We start from the raw sequence: 16,928 nt of genomic DNA, 5'->3' as shown, positions 1-16,928 counted from the left end.
CCAACTATTGAACTAAAGGAATAGTCCAAATTTCAGATCAATCAAAGAAGTGGGTCAAATTTAACATGCAAGATTTGACCTACACTAACAAACTAACAGGCAAGTTAAATAAAAGCTTGTAAAAATTATTCAAAGGAACTATTAAAAAAGTTCTACCGTGTCTGTAAAAGCAAAGTTAAAGCATACAAAAACAAAAGTTCCCGCTTTTATTCAGTTTGATTGATCAATTAATTGTGTTAGATTCTTCTTCCTTTGACATGAACTTTATGGGAAACTGGAGGCAGCCTTATAATTAGATTTATATATCCTGGATCTTAAAACATTGTTAATATAACGAATATTTCCAGGCAACGTAGTGGTGTGCGCCGAGTGCGGAACGCGCACGATGGGTAACAAACTGTCGTCGTGTTCCTGCGCGCCGATCCTGCGCAAGGCGTACCGCTACGAGGACAGCCCGTGGCAGACCTCCCGTCGCAGGGATGGCCATCTACTGAGGTGGGCTTTAGATCTTCTCTATCTCCTGTACACTGCAATTACTCTTAAAAACAGTTTCAGGAGTAGCTCTTGTTTCTGCGCACCAATCATAAGCAAGGTGAACGGCGACCGTGGCAATACTAACTTCGCAGAGACATACATATGCTGAGGTGGGCTTTAAATCTTCTTCTCACTTTCTTATAGATTGCTACCATTCTGTAACTGTCCTCGTGTTATTGCGCGCCGATCCCACACAAGGTACTGCTACGAAAACACCCTGTGGAGTTTCAGACTTCAGATCTTTATCTCCTATTTAAATAAAAACGTCGATACAATAGTCTTGGTGATAGTATTTTCTCTCTGATTATCATTAGTCACTGAGTCACTCTTGTCTGTTTACGACAGTGAGTAATACATTCGTCGAAGTAAACAAACTAAAATAGATAAAGCAAACAAACGCGTCTCTAGACGTGTTTCTTGCACAAGAGACTTTCGGTGTTACTGGGCCTGGTTATGAAAGTATGTACCTAGTACAGAAAAGAGAGTGAAAATAGTTTAGTCCATATAATATCTATACTTTTACAATGATTATAAATATATACTGCCTTATTTACATTACAGAAATGTTCCTTGTAGAAAAGAGTGATTAAAATTATGTGGTTATGACATAATTATAATTCTAATTAGATTATATTTACTGTAACTCAATCTGAATATTCTTTGCGATAGACATTAAATAAAATACAAACCAGACAGAAAATGAAGAAAAATATATCACCAAAACAGTGAGACAGGCACTTTTTGCAGGTCCAGTTATAAAATATGTATGGAATCTGCGCTCCCATGATGTCATAAAATGCGTGCGGGCCGCGGGCACGGTCAGGATAGTTTCCTCATCATTAATATATATTGTCACGCGAGACACGAAATATACCAAAATATACAACTCTGCACGAGATGATGTCTGCATGCGAGCAAAATTAGCTTCAACTTTAATTTATTGGCTGACCTAATTAGTGCAGGTATGCATTTCTACCTATGCATAGATGGAAGGAAATTGGTTTCGTTTCGGGTTGAAAATTAAATTTTCTATTAAGTATGCCAGTCATTTGTCTCTTGCTACATGTTTGAAATAGTTAAAAAATATAGGGTGTTATGAAAGAATATTATACAATCTAGTAAATAAAGTCCTCCAGCAACATTTGTATTTCCAATAAATGAAAATCAAAATGCTCTTCGAAATTCAAGATCCGGTGGCATTCCGAATCTTGTCAATATAGTATTAAGACAGTAAAGTTGTGCATGGAGAAGACATCATGCACCGATCCCATTTTGACACAAGAATCTCTTTCATCTGAACGACTTTTTCCTTAGTCGTAGAACGTTGGTACTCAGGATTCGCTTTCCTACTTATTTGGTATATATTGCCAAACATGGCATGGCATTTTTGGTTAAATATTAACTAGAAGAAGCTACGCCGAAGTTTATGAGCTACGTCTCTTCATCTCTTGTTCTTTGGAGTCGGCAGTAGACTTCATTTTTGAGTGATTTTTTCACCTGAATAAGAGATATAAATTCATAAGTTGAAAATAAATATTGTAAATTTTTGAAGTAAAATTGTCAACGGTTTCCAGACTATGGGCTGAGGTGTTCCACGTGTCAGCGAGTGGCGCCGGTACCGTCAAATGGCAGCAAGTCTCTGAAGATCTGGTGCCCGTCAACATCGCCTGCATCCAGGACTCACCGGAGTGCGTGTTCCACATCACGGCTTACAACTCCCAGGTCGACAAGATCCTCGACGTGCGACTAATACAGCCTGGTAAGTTTCTCAGTCTTACTGAATCTCTCTAGGGGCTGCGATCGCAAAGCCCGGAATTAGAGAAAAGATTTGAGAATTTAGCTTTTAGATTTTAGAACCTGACGTCAAGTCTGTTTGCAAATGCTAATATGCCTGTTTTGGAAATATAAAAAAATCGAAAGCCAATGATTCTGCTGTTTTATTATTTGTATTTTTAGACACGGGTATCTACATAAATTTGTGTTAAATGTACCAAATATGAGAATGCAAAAATAAATAAGAGCGGTAATTAGGTACATTACCGATTTTATTTTTTTTATATACTTAAAAAAATGTGTATTAAGTTTTCATATTTATATTTTGTAATTATAATTGATACTGGCAGTTAGAACATTTAATTGACAACCTCTTTGGCGCAGTGGTAAGGTTCTTGCCACTGAACCGAGAGGTCCCGGGTTCGATCCCCGGTCGGGTCATAATGGAAAATGATCTTTTTCTGATTGGCCCGGGTCTTGGATGTTTATTTATATATGTATTTATTATATAAATATAGTATCGTTGAGTTAGTATCCCATAATACAAGTCTCGAACTTACTTTGGAGCTAGCTCAGTCTGTGTGATTCGTCTCAATTTATAAAAAATAAAAAAAAAATAAAATAAAAAAAAATAGTACATTCCCAAAAATTAAAAATTATATTTTAAAAAAAATCTTATATTTTTCATGAATAGTATATACAATTGATTTGCGGATGAAGATCTCATACCAACTCATACCATACCATATATTTGACTAAACAATCCAAATTATGATGCTGCAATGTTTTAAAATATCTCTCGAAATACTTTTATCTCGAGGGAGGGCAGCTCTACACTTTTAGAAAGCATTTTACGAGGCCAATTGGGAAGATATTCTTACAGCCGCTGTATCAGTAACCTAGTTTTAAATTTGTACCAAAAAGTGATCGGCTGGAAATACAATACTTGGTATATAGTATCTTAGCTCGGCTGAATTATAAATGTACATTATGGAAGTTGTAAAAGGTTTTTAGATGCTTTTAGTTTCACTTGCCTTGGTGTTTGTCTGTAATTAAATCTTGCAAGTTAAATTTTATTAATTTCCGCTTGTCTGTCAAAGAAAGTTGAAATTTTCCTCGTGGCTTAATTTTTATTGACATTGCATAATTTTGATAAGCATGACCTGATGGTGCACTCTGGATCACCTCCAACGAGGGAACTCGTTTTTACTTAACGTTTTGCTGCATGGCCATGATTTTTTTGTCACGCGTTGAAGGCAATCTCTCTGGCGATAATAAAAACTTCTTAGGTACTGAAAAAAAAATTGTAAAATTGTAGTTCTCTGGTTAGTTTGTAATTTTCGATGTTTCGCAAATAATTTAGGATTTGGTCACTGATTGTTTTATGGTTTGAAGTTATGGATAATGATGATAACAAAATGTTTATGTTGACATTTTGCTGTTCAAGATTGAAACAGAAATCATCGGGATTTTGCCAATGATAATTACCGACGCTTGCATAATTACTTAAGTTGGTATAAGTGATTTGAAACTAAATGATGATCTACTATATTTGGTACTTTATTAAATTCTTCGATTATAACGTATATGCACTCTTTACTTACTATGTTTTGATTAAAATTAACATTCATGAGTTGTTTTTTAATGTCCGATATTTTTCTGTATAAATGTTCTGCGTTTATTTTGTAGGCACCCGTATCGGTCAAGCGTCGGAATGCTTCGTGTACTGGAAGGACCCGATGACCAACGACACCTGGGGCCTGAACTTCACCTCCCCCATCGACGCTAAACAATTCAGGGAGTGCTGTGTAAGTCATTATGGATCTTTTTATTTATTTTATATATTATAATTTACACTATTTATACTATTTCTATTATTCTTCATATTTATATTATAAATGCGAATATTGCATGTGGTCAAGCGTTTAAAGATTTTTGATACACAATCCACAATCCCGCATAAAGTACCAGAGATATTTCAATGAGAGTTATGCGGTTATAATATAATATGGAATATAATAAGCTTTTTTACAGTAAAACCTACGGGTGTGAAACTCTGAAGTGTAGCTAGTATGAAATATTTTCAAATTTTAGTAGATGTTTTTTGAAATTTAGGTGTGTTGCAGCACTCAGCTTTTATCCGTACTGAACAACAAAAAGTTCGCCAATTTTATCTAAACGATGGCGACCCGCAGCTTAAAGTTAACTCCAAAGTTGGTTGGTTCAATCCAATTTAATCCTATTACGTTCATATCAATTTAAAAGTAACAGAGGAACAAATAGTTCGATAATAGTGATGGATGGATATTAGCCTAACCTCTATTTGTTTGGCGAACTACACCCTCGCATTATATTACACAAATACAATTTCTTCGTAATGATATTTCTAGAATATCTTTCATTTGTGAAGATAATTGTTTGTTTGTTTGTAATAACTTTATTGCACGAATATAAAAACATCAAAAAAGATAAATGTAAAACGGTGGACTTATCTCGTGCGATCTCTTATACTTAATTACTGACATTCATGCAATAAACTGTAATACTTATAATTAAACGTGAAAAGTCATGCTAACAATAACTGCTATAGTATAGAGTAGGAGAGATAGTAACTGCTTCTGTAAAAAAAAAGGTTTTTGTGTGACGATGTTTGTTATAAATTCACGCAAAGTTTACTTAACTAATTTCGATGAAATTAGAGCACATAGTATTTTTAACCCGATTATCATGGAAGCGTAACTCTGTTTTGTTTATTGGGTATTGACATAAATATCACTAAAATATTTTACGATTTTAGTCACCATCGTTCAAATTCTCACGCAAGGCGTCTTCGAGCTACAGCCTGAAGCTGGAGCCTCCTGGCAACAAGCAGAAATTCAAAGCAAAGAGGAAACCGCTCTCCACTCCCGCCAGTCCCAACCGATCAAGGTAATAAATACTACATCTCTCATCAAACAAATTGATACCTTAATGTAATATGACTAAAGTTGATTTTTGTTTTACATAGTTTGACCTACGGCCGCGAGCCTCAATGCACTTGCATGACACAAGAGCAGTATGCAAGGCTACGAGCGCAAGATCCCAGATACCGTAAGTATTAACATAACACAGATGAAGTCCGCGTAGAATACTAGTGTCTAGTAATGACATAATGCTTCCTCGCAAATTTTGGCTTGATTAATTTGGAGCATTGACATAATAAACATAGTAATAGGTACCCTTATAACCCCTTGTCAAATTGAGTTTAGATTATTAAATAGATGCAATAAACTTAAATTTTAACCGCGTAGTAAGAACATATTAGTTACAATGACAGAATATTTATCTAGAGACTGAAAATGGGACAAATTTCAAAAATGTTTGTTTGACCAATTAAATCATGCTGTCGGATAAATCATGGCCGAGTCATTAAGTTCTACCCAAACAAATATAATAGAGTAGACTCTTTTTTTTAGTTTGTTTATTTAGATTTTATTTTTTTGCCTTAATAAATCCATGATATTTCTATACAATAATTATATTTTATTTTAGCTACAAATGAACAAACTATTTAGTTATTTGATCATGTAGAGCGTCTGTAAGATAAAGCTATTTGACACCACCACATCAGGGTCGTCGACTCTGCCACGCACGACCGCTCGTGCGATGGAGGCTGAAGCAAGCACGAGTGGCATCAACCGGACGGACAAGGTCGCCGCTGCCACCTCATCCACCTCGCTTTACGACAACGTTGCCAATTCGCAACCACCCCACCAGCCGCCTCCCAAGCGTGAGCTACCTTTTTACTAACCTCCCATACAGAGTTGGGTAAAGGCAACGAACTGACAGACTTCTTCTGCCTCACTGCTAACTTCATAAAATCAACTCCCAAGACCTTTCAGTTCGGGTGTATGGTAAAAACTTTTTTAACGCTCGAGAAACATTTGTTGCCAGCTACCACCACATTGCTTTAATGTTATTGAAGAACCTACTTGCGACATATCATTAAACATCGCTATATATTTTATAGTGATTGTTTATTTAAAGCTTCAACGCATTAGAAATATTAAATAAGTTTCGATTACGAAATTTCAGGTCAACAGAAGATCTACTATAAAGCGCAAAATTTAAAGATATTATATTAATATCGTCATTTATTATAGCGGCAGCCCGTCAGTCGGATTCGCAACCACCGTCGCGGCCCCCGAAATCGCAAGAAACATCGACGATGACTAACAACACTTCAACTGCTCCAAAAACCGTCACCGCCTCGGTCGGAACACATGGACCTAATGTACGTTCTGAATATTTAATGTTTAATTAAAATTATTCTTACATATTTCTTATAAATTAGGACTAAATATAAATACGGATTTAACATGGTAAACATCTAAGTCTCAGCTTGAAAACTTGACCTATAAAGACATGAGATAAAAAAAGGTTTATTATCTTGTAAAAATATGATAAAAATAAGATTGTATTTTTTAAATAATGTTCTATAATAAGTATCACATAAGTTGTACCTAGAATATATTCATTTTAATATTAGAAATGTGAAAGTTGCCGCAGACCAAGCGGAGGACAATAGCTAGTATAATGTAAATCTAAGACGTTGTAAGTGATACTTTAATTACTGACATAATAATACTCTTCGTCTATTTTGACTTTCCTGAATCGAGCTAAAATTTTGCAAGCACAAGGTTCACTTACAAAAATTAATTTTGACGTAACAAACTACAAGATAATTATAATTTCCATTAGGCGCCAGAAGACGGGCCACAAGCAGGTGCGGCCGTGACTGCAGGTCACGGGGACCTGAAGTCTGAAGGCGTGCAGGCCGGAGGGACTCTGACGTCATCGAAGTCCTCCGCCACCTCCACCAGGCCAGGCAAGGAGCATCTGCAGCATATGCCCAAGAGCGTCGACTACGGTGATGGAAACGAATCTGTAAGTACATAATATATCAATATTAAATCCTAAATTAGTTACATAAGGTCCTGCATAAAACGTACAATTAATCATATGTCAAGTTACCCCACATGGATCTCTATACTAAATAGCAGCGAATTTGCAATTAATTTGAGAAGGCAATGCATGTGCTGTTGATTGTACACATACATACTTGATTATATTTTCAATATAGTATAAAATTGCATTGAAAAGAAAATTGAAAACAAGAGTTTAAACCTATCTAGAAAAGCAACAATAAAGAACATACATGCGAATAATTTTCTAATCTTATTGTGGCGGAAATGTATAAAGAGATCTTAACTCAAATGAACTTGGAAAAATAATAATTAACCATAGATGAAATAAATATTATGTAATTAACATTCATTGCACGTCAAACAATAGGAAGTCTAATATTTATCAATATCACTTTTAAATTAATGTGACTATAAATCAATAAAATAGTATTCAACGCATCTTAAAATATGAACTCCTAAATATTGTGAGTATGATAAATTCTAACATAGACATATTTTAACGATTCCAGGGTCGGGAGTCAGACCGGCACTCAGCGCATCATCATAACGTGCTGAACAACAATACATCCGGATCACGTCGTACCAAGTCCAAGAGTACTGAAGATATGAATATGGGTAAGATATTTATTTTCTTTATTCGTTATGTAGTAGCCAATTTTGGCGTCAGATTTGTTTTATTTCATGTTTTATTTTCAGAACTGCAATCATTAACTGCATAAAATTGTAATTTACGCTATTTTCATACTACCGTCATCCATAAAATACTTAGCTATAAATTAAAAAAAAAAAACTATTTTTTTAGCTTCCACTAAAAAAATGACCAGTGATAATTACAAATGTGTCTTATAATGTTTCAGACTCCAGTACGCTGAAGCGCATGTTGAAGCCAATGCCTTCGACGGAGAGCCCCGTGACGTCCCCAGAGATGGGTCGCCGTAGGTACGGGGGTGCGGCTCCTTGCCCCCCCTCATGTGGCTCTCACGGCCATAGACATCCTCAGCATAATATGCATCATGGACACTACGCTCATATCGTCAATAACAACAGCCGACAAAGCTCGCAACGGTATGGTATAAACATTATTGATATGTCCCCTGAAAGATTCGACGGTCTTTTAGTTACGGCGCAGCCCACACCCTACCGTTGTTCAATCAATGAATCAGAATTTGTATTGATTGTAATTTCGCAATTCAAATAAATAGACATAGTGCTGAAATTTGCTATTCTACTAATTTACGACTTCTCAATATCAAATAACAGTATATTTTTATGTCTTGAAAATAAAAACAGCCGCGGAGTAGGCGTAGGAGCAGCACCAAGTGGCTATCCCGGGCGAGGGTTGTACCTGGAGCTGGGCGGAGGCGAGCGGGACCTGTCTCCTCCGTCAGACAACGTGATGTTCGACAATCAGTGCTACGCGACCACACCTTCGTCTTCCAACGGGAACTCCGACCAGGAGCCGTGTCAGCGCCGCGACGGGAGGCAGCATCATCATGGGGTAAACAATTTTTATATATATATATTTAACTAGCGACCAGGCACGACTTTACAAGAGGTTCATAAACCTTCGGGAATAATTTTACTAAATAACACTGAAAACCGCATTAAAGCTGCATGTAGTGTGGTTTAAAAGAGGAAAGCTTAAAAATAGACAGATGCAAACGGCGACGGTTGTTTTATACTATGTGGTGATTTTAACTTTATTATGTTGTGAAAAGTGCAATCCAAATATCATAAAAAAACAAAACCAAGTATACATTTATTTGTATTTTCACTGTGTTAGTTGTGTAGTATGAAGCTCTAATTATATTTTAGAAGTAAACGTTTTTGGCAAACTTCCGAACTTCCCAACGAGTATTTGTTTGTTTCTTATCTATTCACGCTCTGTCTACTCAGCCAATCGTTTTGACATTTCGTATATAATAATATAGTTAGGAGCACAAACAAAGACATAGAGTGTCAATTTACGTGGCCAAACCAAAATTTAAAATCAACAATAAATAAATTAGGTTATTTATGTGTAAAATTCTTTGTCCAATATTTTCTATTCAGATAAGTATGTTAGTTATTCCAAATGAAAATGTATGAAATGTTTGCCAGAAGCCATGCCTATCTAGGCAAGCGTCCCAGTCGAGCGCGACTCCCGCCCCGGGGTCACCGACATCCAGGCTTTTGCTGGAGTATGAGATGCACCTACGGAACACCCTGGCCAAAGGCATGGACGCAGAGAGCTACAGTTTGCACACCTTTGAAGCTTTGCTCAGTCAGAGCATGGAGGATCTAGGTACGAAATATTATTGCCCATATCACTACTAAATAATATATAAATAAATCATGTAATATATATAATAATATGAATATGAATACTGTCGGCCATTATGTAGAACTTGGTTAGTATTTTTATAATAGAAAAAAAAGATATGGTTCTTTGCTGACAATTTACACCGAGTAATTACGAGAGGCGACTAATGTCAAAAGCGAATAATGACTAGTTAATAAACATCTTATTATGTTACTTCGTTCTTTAACGTGGGAAATATCGGGTACAAACCAACCTGGATCGTAGCTGCTTTTGAAAACGACTGAGCAAAAAAAAAACATTTCAAAGAATAGTTGACAGTTACAAAAAAATCACAGTTTAAAAATTTTAATTGTGATTCCTAGGAATTCTAATTTTATACCATTTTATCTAAATGCCACTATTGGTATTTAGATAAAATCTATATTTTATTCACGTTTTATCCACCTACAATAAATACTTCATGTAAAATGTCTCATTTGGTATTATTCTATAGAATACAACGACAACTTGCCGCCATCTAATCAACGAAGTCCCTATCCACCACGACGTCGTAAGTACTTAGCTGATACTTGTTAAATTTTTAAATTTTTTAAGCTTATCATACAATTTGAATACCAATTTAGATAGCTTGCTGTAATAACAATTTGTTCTTGCTATTATTCAATGCAATTCTTTTTTCTTAGGGTAAATATAAAGTTGTACTTATAGTTTTAATTTGATGATATTGGTATATTTGATTATCATATGCACACGCACAAATTGATTTGCTAGGTAATTGATACATAATATACTTGAACCCAATTTTTTGTTTTTTGTTGAGGACCAACCCAAGAATCGATTCTACACTCTTTGAGAAACCTTAAGGAGGCTGCAATAAGGGCCAGAGGTGACACATCTGTTATTTTATTACTGTAATGCAATTAAATATTGGACCAATTTATTGATTCTTACTCTTCTTGGAGGCAGATCTCTGTTCATTTGTTATTTTGGTTTATGTTTTGTCAATGTATGTCGACTTCATGTGGATATGTGTGCGTTTATCAAGTCAACAGTATTACCCATGAAATTGTCATTGATTCACACTCACAGCCTCTGTAATGGTACATTTTCAAAAGGGTCACGTCATATACTAAATTCTTTGGTGAGTAATTACCTATTTGTTTAAATCCCTGACACGAACAAGGCATGAAACAAAAATAACATTACTACATCTTTATTTCACTTATTATATATAATCTGAATTTATAACTGCTGAAGAAACAGATATTAATAAATGTTTTTAAAGAACCTCTATATTCCTATTTCAACATTAGGAACTGCAGGCCATATAGTTTAGAATCATTATTTTATAGCAAATACAAGCCATGCTACTCTGTAGATAGATTATCTGGATTACAACACTTTATTCAAATATAAATCACTGAAAATACGAGCTTATAAGTATGAAAAAAATAATGTTATTCTTAGAAAACGCCTATGTGTTTATTAACTTCACATGCAAACTATAAAATAATCATTATTGTTTTGCGTTTATACAGTTTTTTATGTTTGTATCCTGTACTGCTTTTTTAAATTGATTGATTTACCGACTGTTAAAAGTTATGTGTAAAGATGGCTTAATAACGGCAAAGTAGTATAAATTTTCAATGTATACTCAATTATTTCCTGCACTATCCAAGAGAGCATATAGGTATGTTCATGTAACAAAATTCTATTAATATACATAATTCGTAATTTTTCTTAACTTCGTGGAAGTAACGTGATCTTTGTAACAGGGCCAGCGTCGCAGTGTTCTGGCGGGGGAAGCCGGTCCTCTACGCTGCCATTGCCGCACCGGCTCGGCGTCGAGCGGCAGCACAGCGCGCGATCTGACCGGGACGGCTACTACAGGTACTATAGCACAACAATACGTTCACTATTGTTGCGTCGTGCTTTGGCGGGGCAGCCGGTCCTCCACGCTGCAGCTGCCGCACTGGTTCGCGTAGCGGCAGCACACTGTTAGTGGTCAAATATACCAAACGTCTTGTTTATGTTCTCCTAACTTAAGGTCTTACAAACTCTCTTTCCCTCATCTGAGCGTTTTTCCCGTTTCTTCCTCAGCCATTGATCTTCGAACCCAGGGTCCGCTTTCCTACTTTTTCGTCTTCACTTGGCACCAACTATATAAAAAGTAATAGGTTTTTGCCACTGTTAAAAATGCACATCAAAATGGTTTTCTTTGTTCTAGTGACCGAAATGAAATAATGCGGGAGCGAGAAAGGGAACGGGAGCGAGGTTACATGAGCGACCACAATTCCAGGTTTGTGGACAGTTAGCTATTTTTTTATTATACTTATTATATTTACGCTACGTTATTGGCAATTCAGTTATATCACTGAGGGTGGGATTGAACAGGTAATCTTCCTGGATGTATAAATAAAATGTATAAAGACGTTTAAGATGTAACATACTACACCTATGTATTGTATTGTTTTTGTCATGTAGTAAAGTTATATATTTGATTTGTTGAAAACCTGCGTACCTATTCTAATTTAAATTTTAAACTACTTAATGCTTAGAAATTAGAATCTCATATTTTTTACCCCTGGGAGACCACGGGTAAAACGGACCTGTAGGTAAAGTAGAAAAGTAGGAACTGCTATAATCCCCTGGTGGGAAGAAGGATAATATTATATTTATTTAAAAATAATGCCGTTCAGTATAAATCGGCAGTTAAGTCGTGATTTGATTTGTTCTCGTTGTCGGATACCATTACACACGCAAGGAAGAACAGGCACGTTGAATAAAAAACTGACGCGATGTTCTATATTGGAATGAAAAAAAAGTTAGCTGTTCTAGAAGCTTGAATTACGTAAACTAATAAAACAAAATACCATCTATTTTTTTTCTTGAAGTACACATAAATATAAAATATAAATCTGAGTTGATAAGTTATTAAAAACATGCAAGATCAATGAATGTTATAGCGTAGATGTGAATAGAGAACCAACCACCGAAGCACACAACATTAAAGTACATACTTAGGTATACAAATAAAACAATCTTCCATGCCACAGGAAGCTAAATAATATAAGATAGGAAGGTGAGGTGTCGTGCCTAGAACACTAGCAGCGTTTCCTCGCTTTGTCGTAAAAATGGCTATTTGTTATTTTAGACCAAGAAGTGATAATATGCACAGAAAATACTTTTTAAGATTTTAATTAACTTACTAAGTACGGATTTGTTTGTTGCAGAGATCGAGTTCGTGATCGAGACCAAGGTTACCTGAGTGATCATCAGTCTAGGTAAGTTGAAAATCTATTCAATATACGTCGTTATCTTTGAGATTACCAGCTTCAGTACCGTGAGTAGAATCCAAAAATTTCTTAAAAAGGGAATTTCTTTTTATTAAATGTTATCTATATAAGAAATGAGCAGTAACGCGTATTTAGTCACTTTTCTTTCTTTTTGATTGTGGTATTGCTAACATCGGTGGTAGAATTTATTCAAGTCGCCTAAAGGCATCTGACATGACTTTTTATGAGACTACCTATGAGATTTAACGGCAAGCAATCGCATACACACTAGTTATCATAACTCAAACTGTCAAGAAGTGTGAAGGTTTCCTCACGATGATTTCCATCACCGGAAAAAAGTAGTGGTCAATGAAAAATATTACATTATTCATGTGGCCCCATGTTATGTAAGATGATGATGTGTAACTATGCGTGTTAAAACATTAAACAAGCTAGTCTAAGGGTTAAATTTTATATAGGTGTAATGATATAGAATGAGAAGTTAAAAGCGAAACTCGAAAATTGATGAAATTTCGACATTAGGTATAGTAAAATCCCGCCATTTTTCTTTTTATCACTTAAAAAAAAATTGTTACAGCTCAATAATACATTTTAATACTAACCATAATTCTTAAATAAAAATATCTGTTGATTTACTCGATTTAACTACTATAATTCAACGTGACGACATGAAAATCTTAACGGTGACTTGCACCAGTCAACTTCAACTACAAAGTTTACGCTGACTTTGACCTGCGCCCCCCATCGCGCATCGTTTGGATTAAATACGCACGCAATACTCTACTAATAACCACATATCTACTCTATACTAAATTATATGTAAAGATTTTTTTTAATTTTAAGATTTCATAAAACTAAATGTATCTACTTCAGCTTTTATTCAGTTATTTATCAAAATCTAGTAATAATTATAGTATGTGTCTACTAATGGCCTTTGACAGCGTCGAACACTGGGCCGTGTTCAATTCTCTTCATAGCTGTCAGGTAGACGCACGCTATGTTGATCTGCTGAATTGAAAAATGTTCGTCTGCATACTAACACCGATCCCATATCCGTCATGAGGGAGATGCCGCAAGGAGACACCATCTCTTCTCTCTTCTTTAAAAACTCTGGAATGGGACATAGAGGGACCAAATATCAATGGTGTGCATCTGTCCCATTTACGATTGCAGATGACCTAATTTTGTTCGCTGAATCGCCGAGAATGCTTCAAAAATGCTGACCAACCTTCATGATGCATCTCTGAATGTGGGTCTTAAGATGAACATGACCAAGCTAAAGATTATGTCAGACATATCTGGCCTCTCAAACACGAGCATTGTAGTTCATAGTGAGAGTATAGATGAGGTTGACAAATATACTTACCTTGGTAATTGTTTATTATTGGGCATTAATTGGGCTGGGCACCTGGCTAGAAGGAATGATGGAAGGTGGAGTAAAGCTGTAACTGAGTGGTACCCCAGAACTAGAAAACGGAGCGTAGGACATCCGGCGGCTAGATGGGTCGACGATGTAAAGGAAATTGTTGGCAACAACTGGATACGGATGGCCCAGGACAGAGATGCTTGGCGGAGACGGAAGGGGGCCTATGCCCAGCAGTGGGTCACGGCTGCAGATGATGATGATGATGTGTCTACTAATAGATACAACCATAATTTATTTTATCCGTCGTTATGGGATATATCAAAATAACTGGTCTCACTTCTGGTCTTTAATGCTTCTGTTCATTCTTCTGTTCCACTATATGTATAGGGATTTTTTTTAATTCGATGTTCATCTAACCTATCCAATGAATTATATTTTTAAAATTGTGAAGTATCCTTGATCCGAAAATAATTACTATGGTATTTTCTCACCTGCAGTGGGATTTCGCATCTCAGAACTCAAATTAATCATACACTACATTACAAGTATGAAAAATAATTAAATGTTTTTAATTTCGCTTGTTATGCTTGATTTATTAAAAATGTAGGTAAATGTGTTGAAAGGCATCGTATTATACATGCACAAATAATCTTGTCCATAAACTGTAAAATTATTACTTTTCCCAAATCCGCAGTCAAAAATGAGGGATTGTTTTGATCTTAAGATTATTAAATTTAGATTTCAAATGTATTTGAAATGTGTGATTTCTGTTTGTTATTTAGCATAGTAAGCATATACAACAGTCGAAAAAGTTACATAAAGTTAAATAATTTATATAAACATAATTCATGACAATCTATGGATATAATCAATAGTATACAGATGCAAAACAAAAATGAAAAACGAGCTTGTTTTCCAATCGCCCCGTGAAGTAATGGCCCGCGCTGAGCCGATCGAATACGAAATAAGGCTTCTAATTGCTAACAGGGACGTAAATCTTGTTTAATTACACACCATGCGTCATAAAGAGCAATCCGCCAGTCGGGGTGGGTTGGACGACAGACGTAGAAAAAAACTCAAACGAAAAATGAGTTTAGAGTTCCCTACTACAAGGTAAAAAGAAACATTTATAATATGATTTTGGAACTAGATGAATTAATTGATTTCATGAAAATCAAATTTCATTCCTTGCAACAGCGAATAGCTCAATCTCTCTCTCTTTCATCTGAGTTTTCTCTATTGCTTCCTCAGCCAGGTAAGCGTTTTGCTTATCCTGATTTAAGACGATTGGTACTTAAATGCGTACATATTAAAATGTATGTTGCTTGAAAGAAAAAAACTTTCGAGGTTTAGTTGTAACATACATAATATACTGATATACTTAGGGCTAACCCTACAAATATGATTCTAACTGAACTTTTTTACATAGTAAGGGTGGTTTAATCAACGGTTGATTTGAACCTGCGCGCCGTTGAGGTTTCGACAAAATGGCTTTATGTTTTTCTGCACGTTAAAGTTGCTGACAAAGTTGACGGTGCAACCCACTCTTATCACATATAAGGGTGGGTTGCACCGTCAACTTTGTCCGTTCCGTTACAATCATATTTATAAATATAATTCTCTTTTTATATATATAGTTTACCTTTTTGACTTTTAATTCCAGAAAAAAAATTACATATTTGAATGTATAAATCTATTTTCTTGTCTAACTCTATTTTGGCCATGAATCTAAACATGAGGTTAGTCCCTTTTCCTCTCCAAACACTCAACTGTTGTTATTTAAAGTGTAAAATAAACAACCTTTCCCAAAGAATATAGCGGCTATACCACAATTATTAGAATATTACATGGCTGTACAGAACATAATCGTCTCCTACAATGATAGGTTAAAAAATACATGCTAGCTTTGGCACGCAAAAATCACAATAAGTCTAGGTCATTCTTATAGAAAATATTTATTTTCAACATAATATCTCAAAATGAAAAAAAACTAATGTCTCAAATGTAATTAACAATTCACTGTGACATATAATAGTTCACTTCACTGCGACTATAAAGCAATTAATATACAACCCAAATGAATAATAATGAAAGGGAACGCACAAATATTTACTTCCATTAGCCATAGCTTTTAGCTTTACAAGATGCCAATAGTGCCACTGTGAGGTATAATATATTTTCGTTAGCCGACATTCCGGCAGATATTGATTGCATATTCCGGTTATTTTCGTAAGCTTTCGCCGTGAATGCCCGAGGGGATGCCGACTCGCGATTCAAAATTAGCCGAAAGGTATAGAGACGTTTTTATGGATATAAAACATTGAACTCAATCTCCATGGAATTCTAGTTATTTAATGTTCGCTTAATGAAAAATTCTCGGAAGCAAAATAATAAAATGCCAATATAGGAGTATTATTTGTGTATTTATCTTCATATAAGTTCTGATTTTTTAAAAATTAGAATTCATAGCAAAAAAAGGCCATGGAATTTAAAGTGAACAAATCAATAAACTAATTTTACTGTAAATTATATTTGAAATAGGAGAAATAAAGAAGAAATATCAGTTAGAAAAAAAAGTAATAAGCCAAGACAGTACTTATAATTGAAATGAAGTAGGTAATAGATTTAAAGCTCGCGCCGTTAATCTGACGTGAAACAGAAGTCTCCCAGCGGATCTATGGGAACGTCCA

At 35.3% G+C, this 16,928-nt stretch overlaps 1 protein-coding gene across 17 annotated transcripts in view; it reads left to right on the top strand.

Moving 5' to 3' along the window:
- sif (still life) overlaps positions 1–16,928 on the top strand; it is a 99,011-nt gene that overhangs the window by 14,253 nt on the left and 67,830 nt on the right. For 13 of the 17 annotated variants that reach the window (XM_053746431.2, XM_053746430.2, XM_064436013.1 and 10 more), the window contains 17 exons: positions 348–495; positions 2,109–2,293; positions 3,997–4,115; positions 5,105–5,235; positions 5,315–5,397; positions 5,918–6,076; positions 6,450–6,580; positions 7,048–7,233; positions 7,784–7,889; positions 8,132–8,339; positions 8,565–8,772; positions 9,375–9,558; positions 10,070–10,126; positions 10,397–10,462; positions 11,352–11,466; positions 11,804–11,875; positions 12,810–12,860. In XM_053746431.2, the coding sequence (XP_053602406.1) occupies positions 386–495; positions 2,109–2,293; positions 3,997–4,115; positions 5,105–5,235; positions 5,315–5,397; positions 5,918–6,076; positions 6,450–6,580; positions 7,048–7,233; positions 7,784–7,889; positions 8,132–8,339; positions 8,565–8,772; positions 9,375–9,558; positions 10,070–10,126; positions 10,397–10,462; positions 11,352–11,466; positions 11,804–11,875; positions 12,810–12,860 (2,171 nt within the window). In that variant the 5' untranslated portion in view covers positions 348–385. The remainder of the gene's footprint in view (positions 1–347; positions 496–2,108; positions 2,294–3,996; positions 4,116–5,104; positions 5,236–5,314; positions 5,398–5,917; positions 6,077–6,449; positions 6,581–7,047; positions 7,234–7,783; positions 7,890–8,131; positions 8,340–8,564; positions 8,773–9,374; positions 9,559–10,069; positions 10,127–10,396; positions 10,463–11,351; positions 11,467–11,803; positions 11,876–12,809; positions 12,861–16,928) is intronic. The other 4 variants (XM_064436014.1, XM_053746425.2, XM_053746428.2 and 1 more) reach the window with 2 other exon arrangements.

The sequence above is a fragment of the Plodia interpunctella genome, chromosome 6, assembly GCF_027563975.2.
Source record: "Plodia interpunctella isolate USDA-ARS_2022_Savannah chromosome 6, ilPloInte3.2, whole genome shotgun sequence".
Classification (NCBI taxonomy): domain Eukaryota; kingdom Metazoa; phylum Arthropoda; class Insecta; order Lepidoptera; family Pyralidae; genus Plodia; species Plodia interpunctella.
This window is presented reverse-complemented; position numbering and strand designations above follow the sequence as displayed.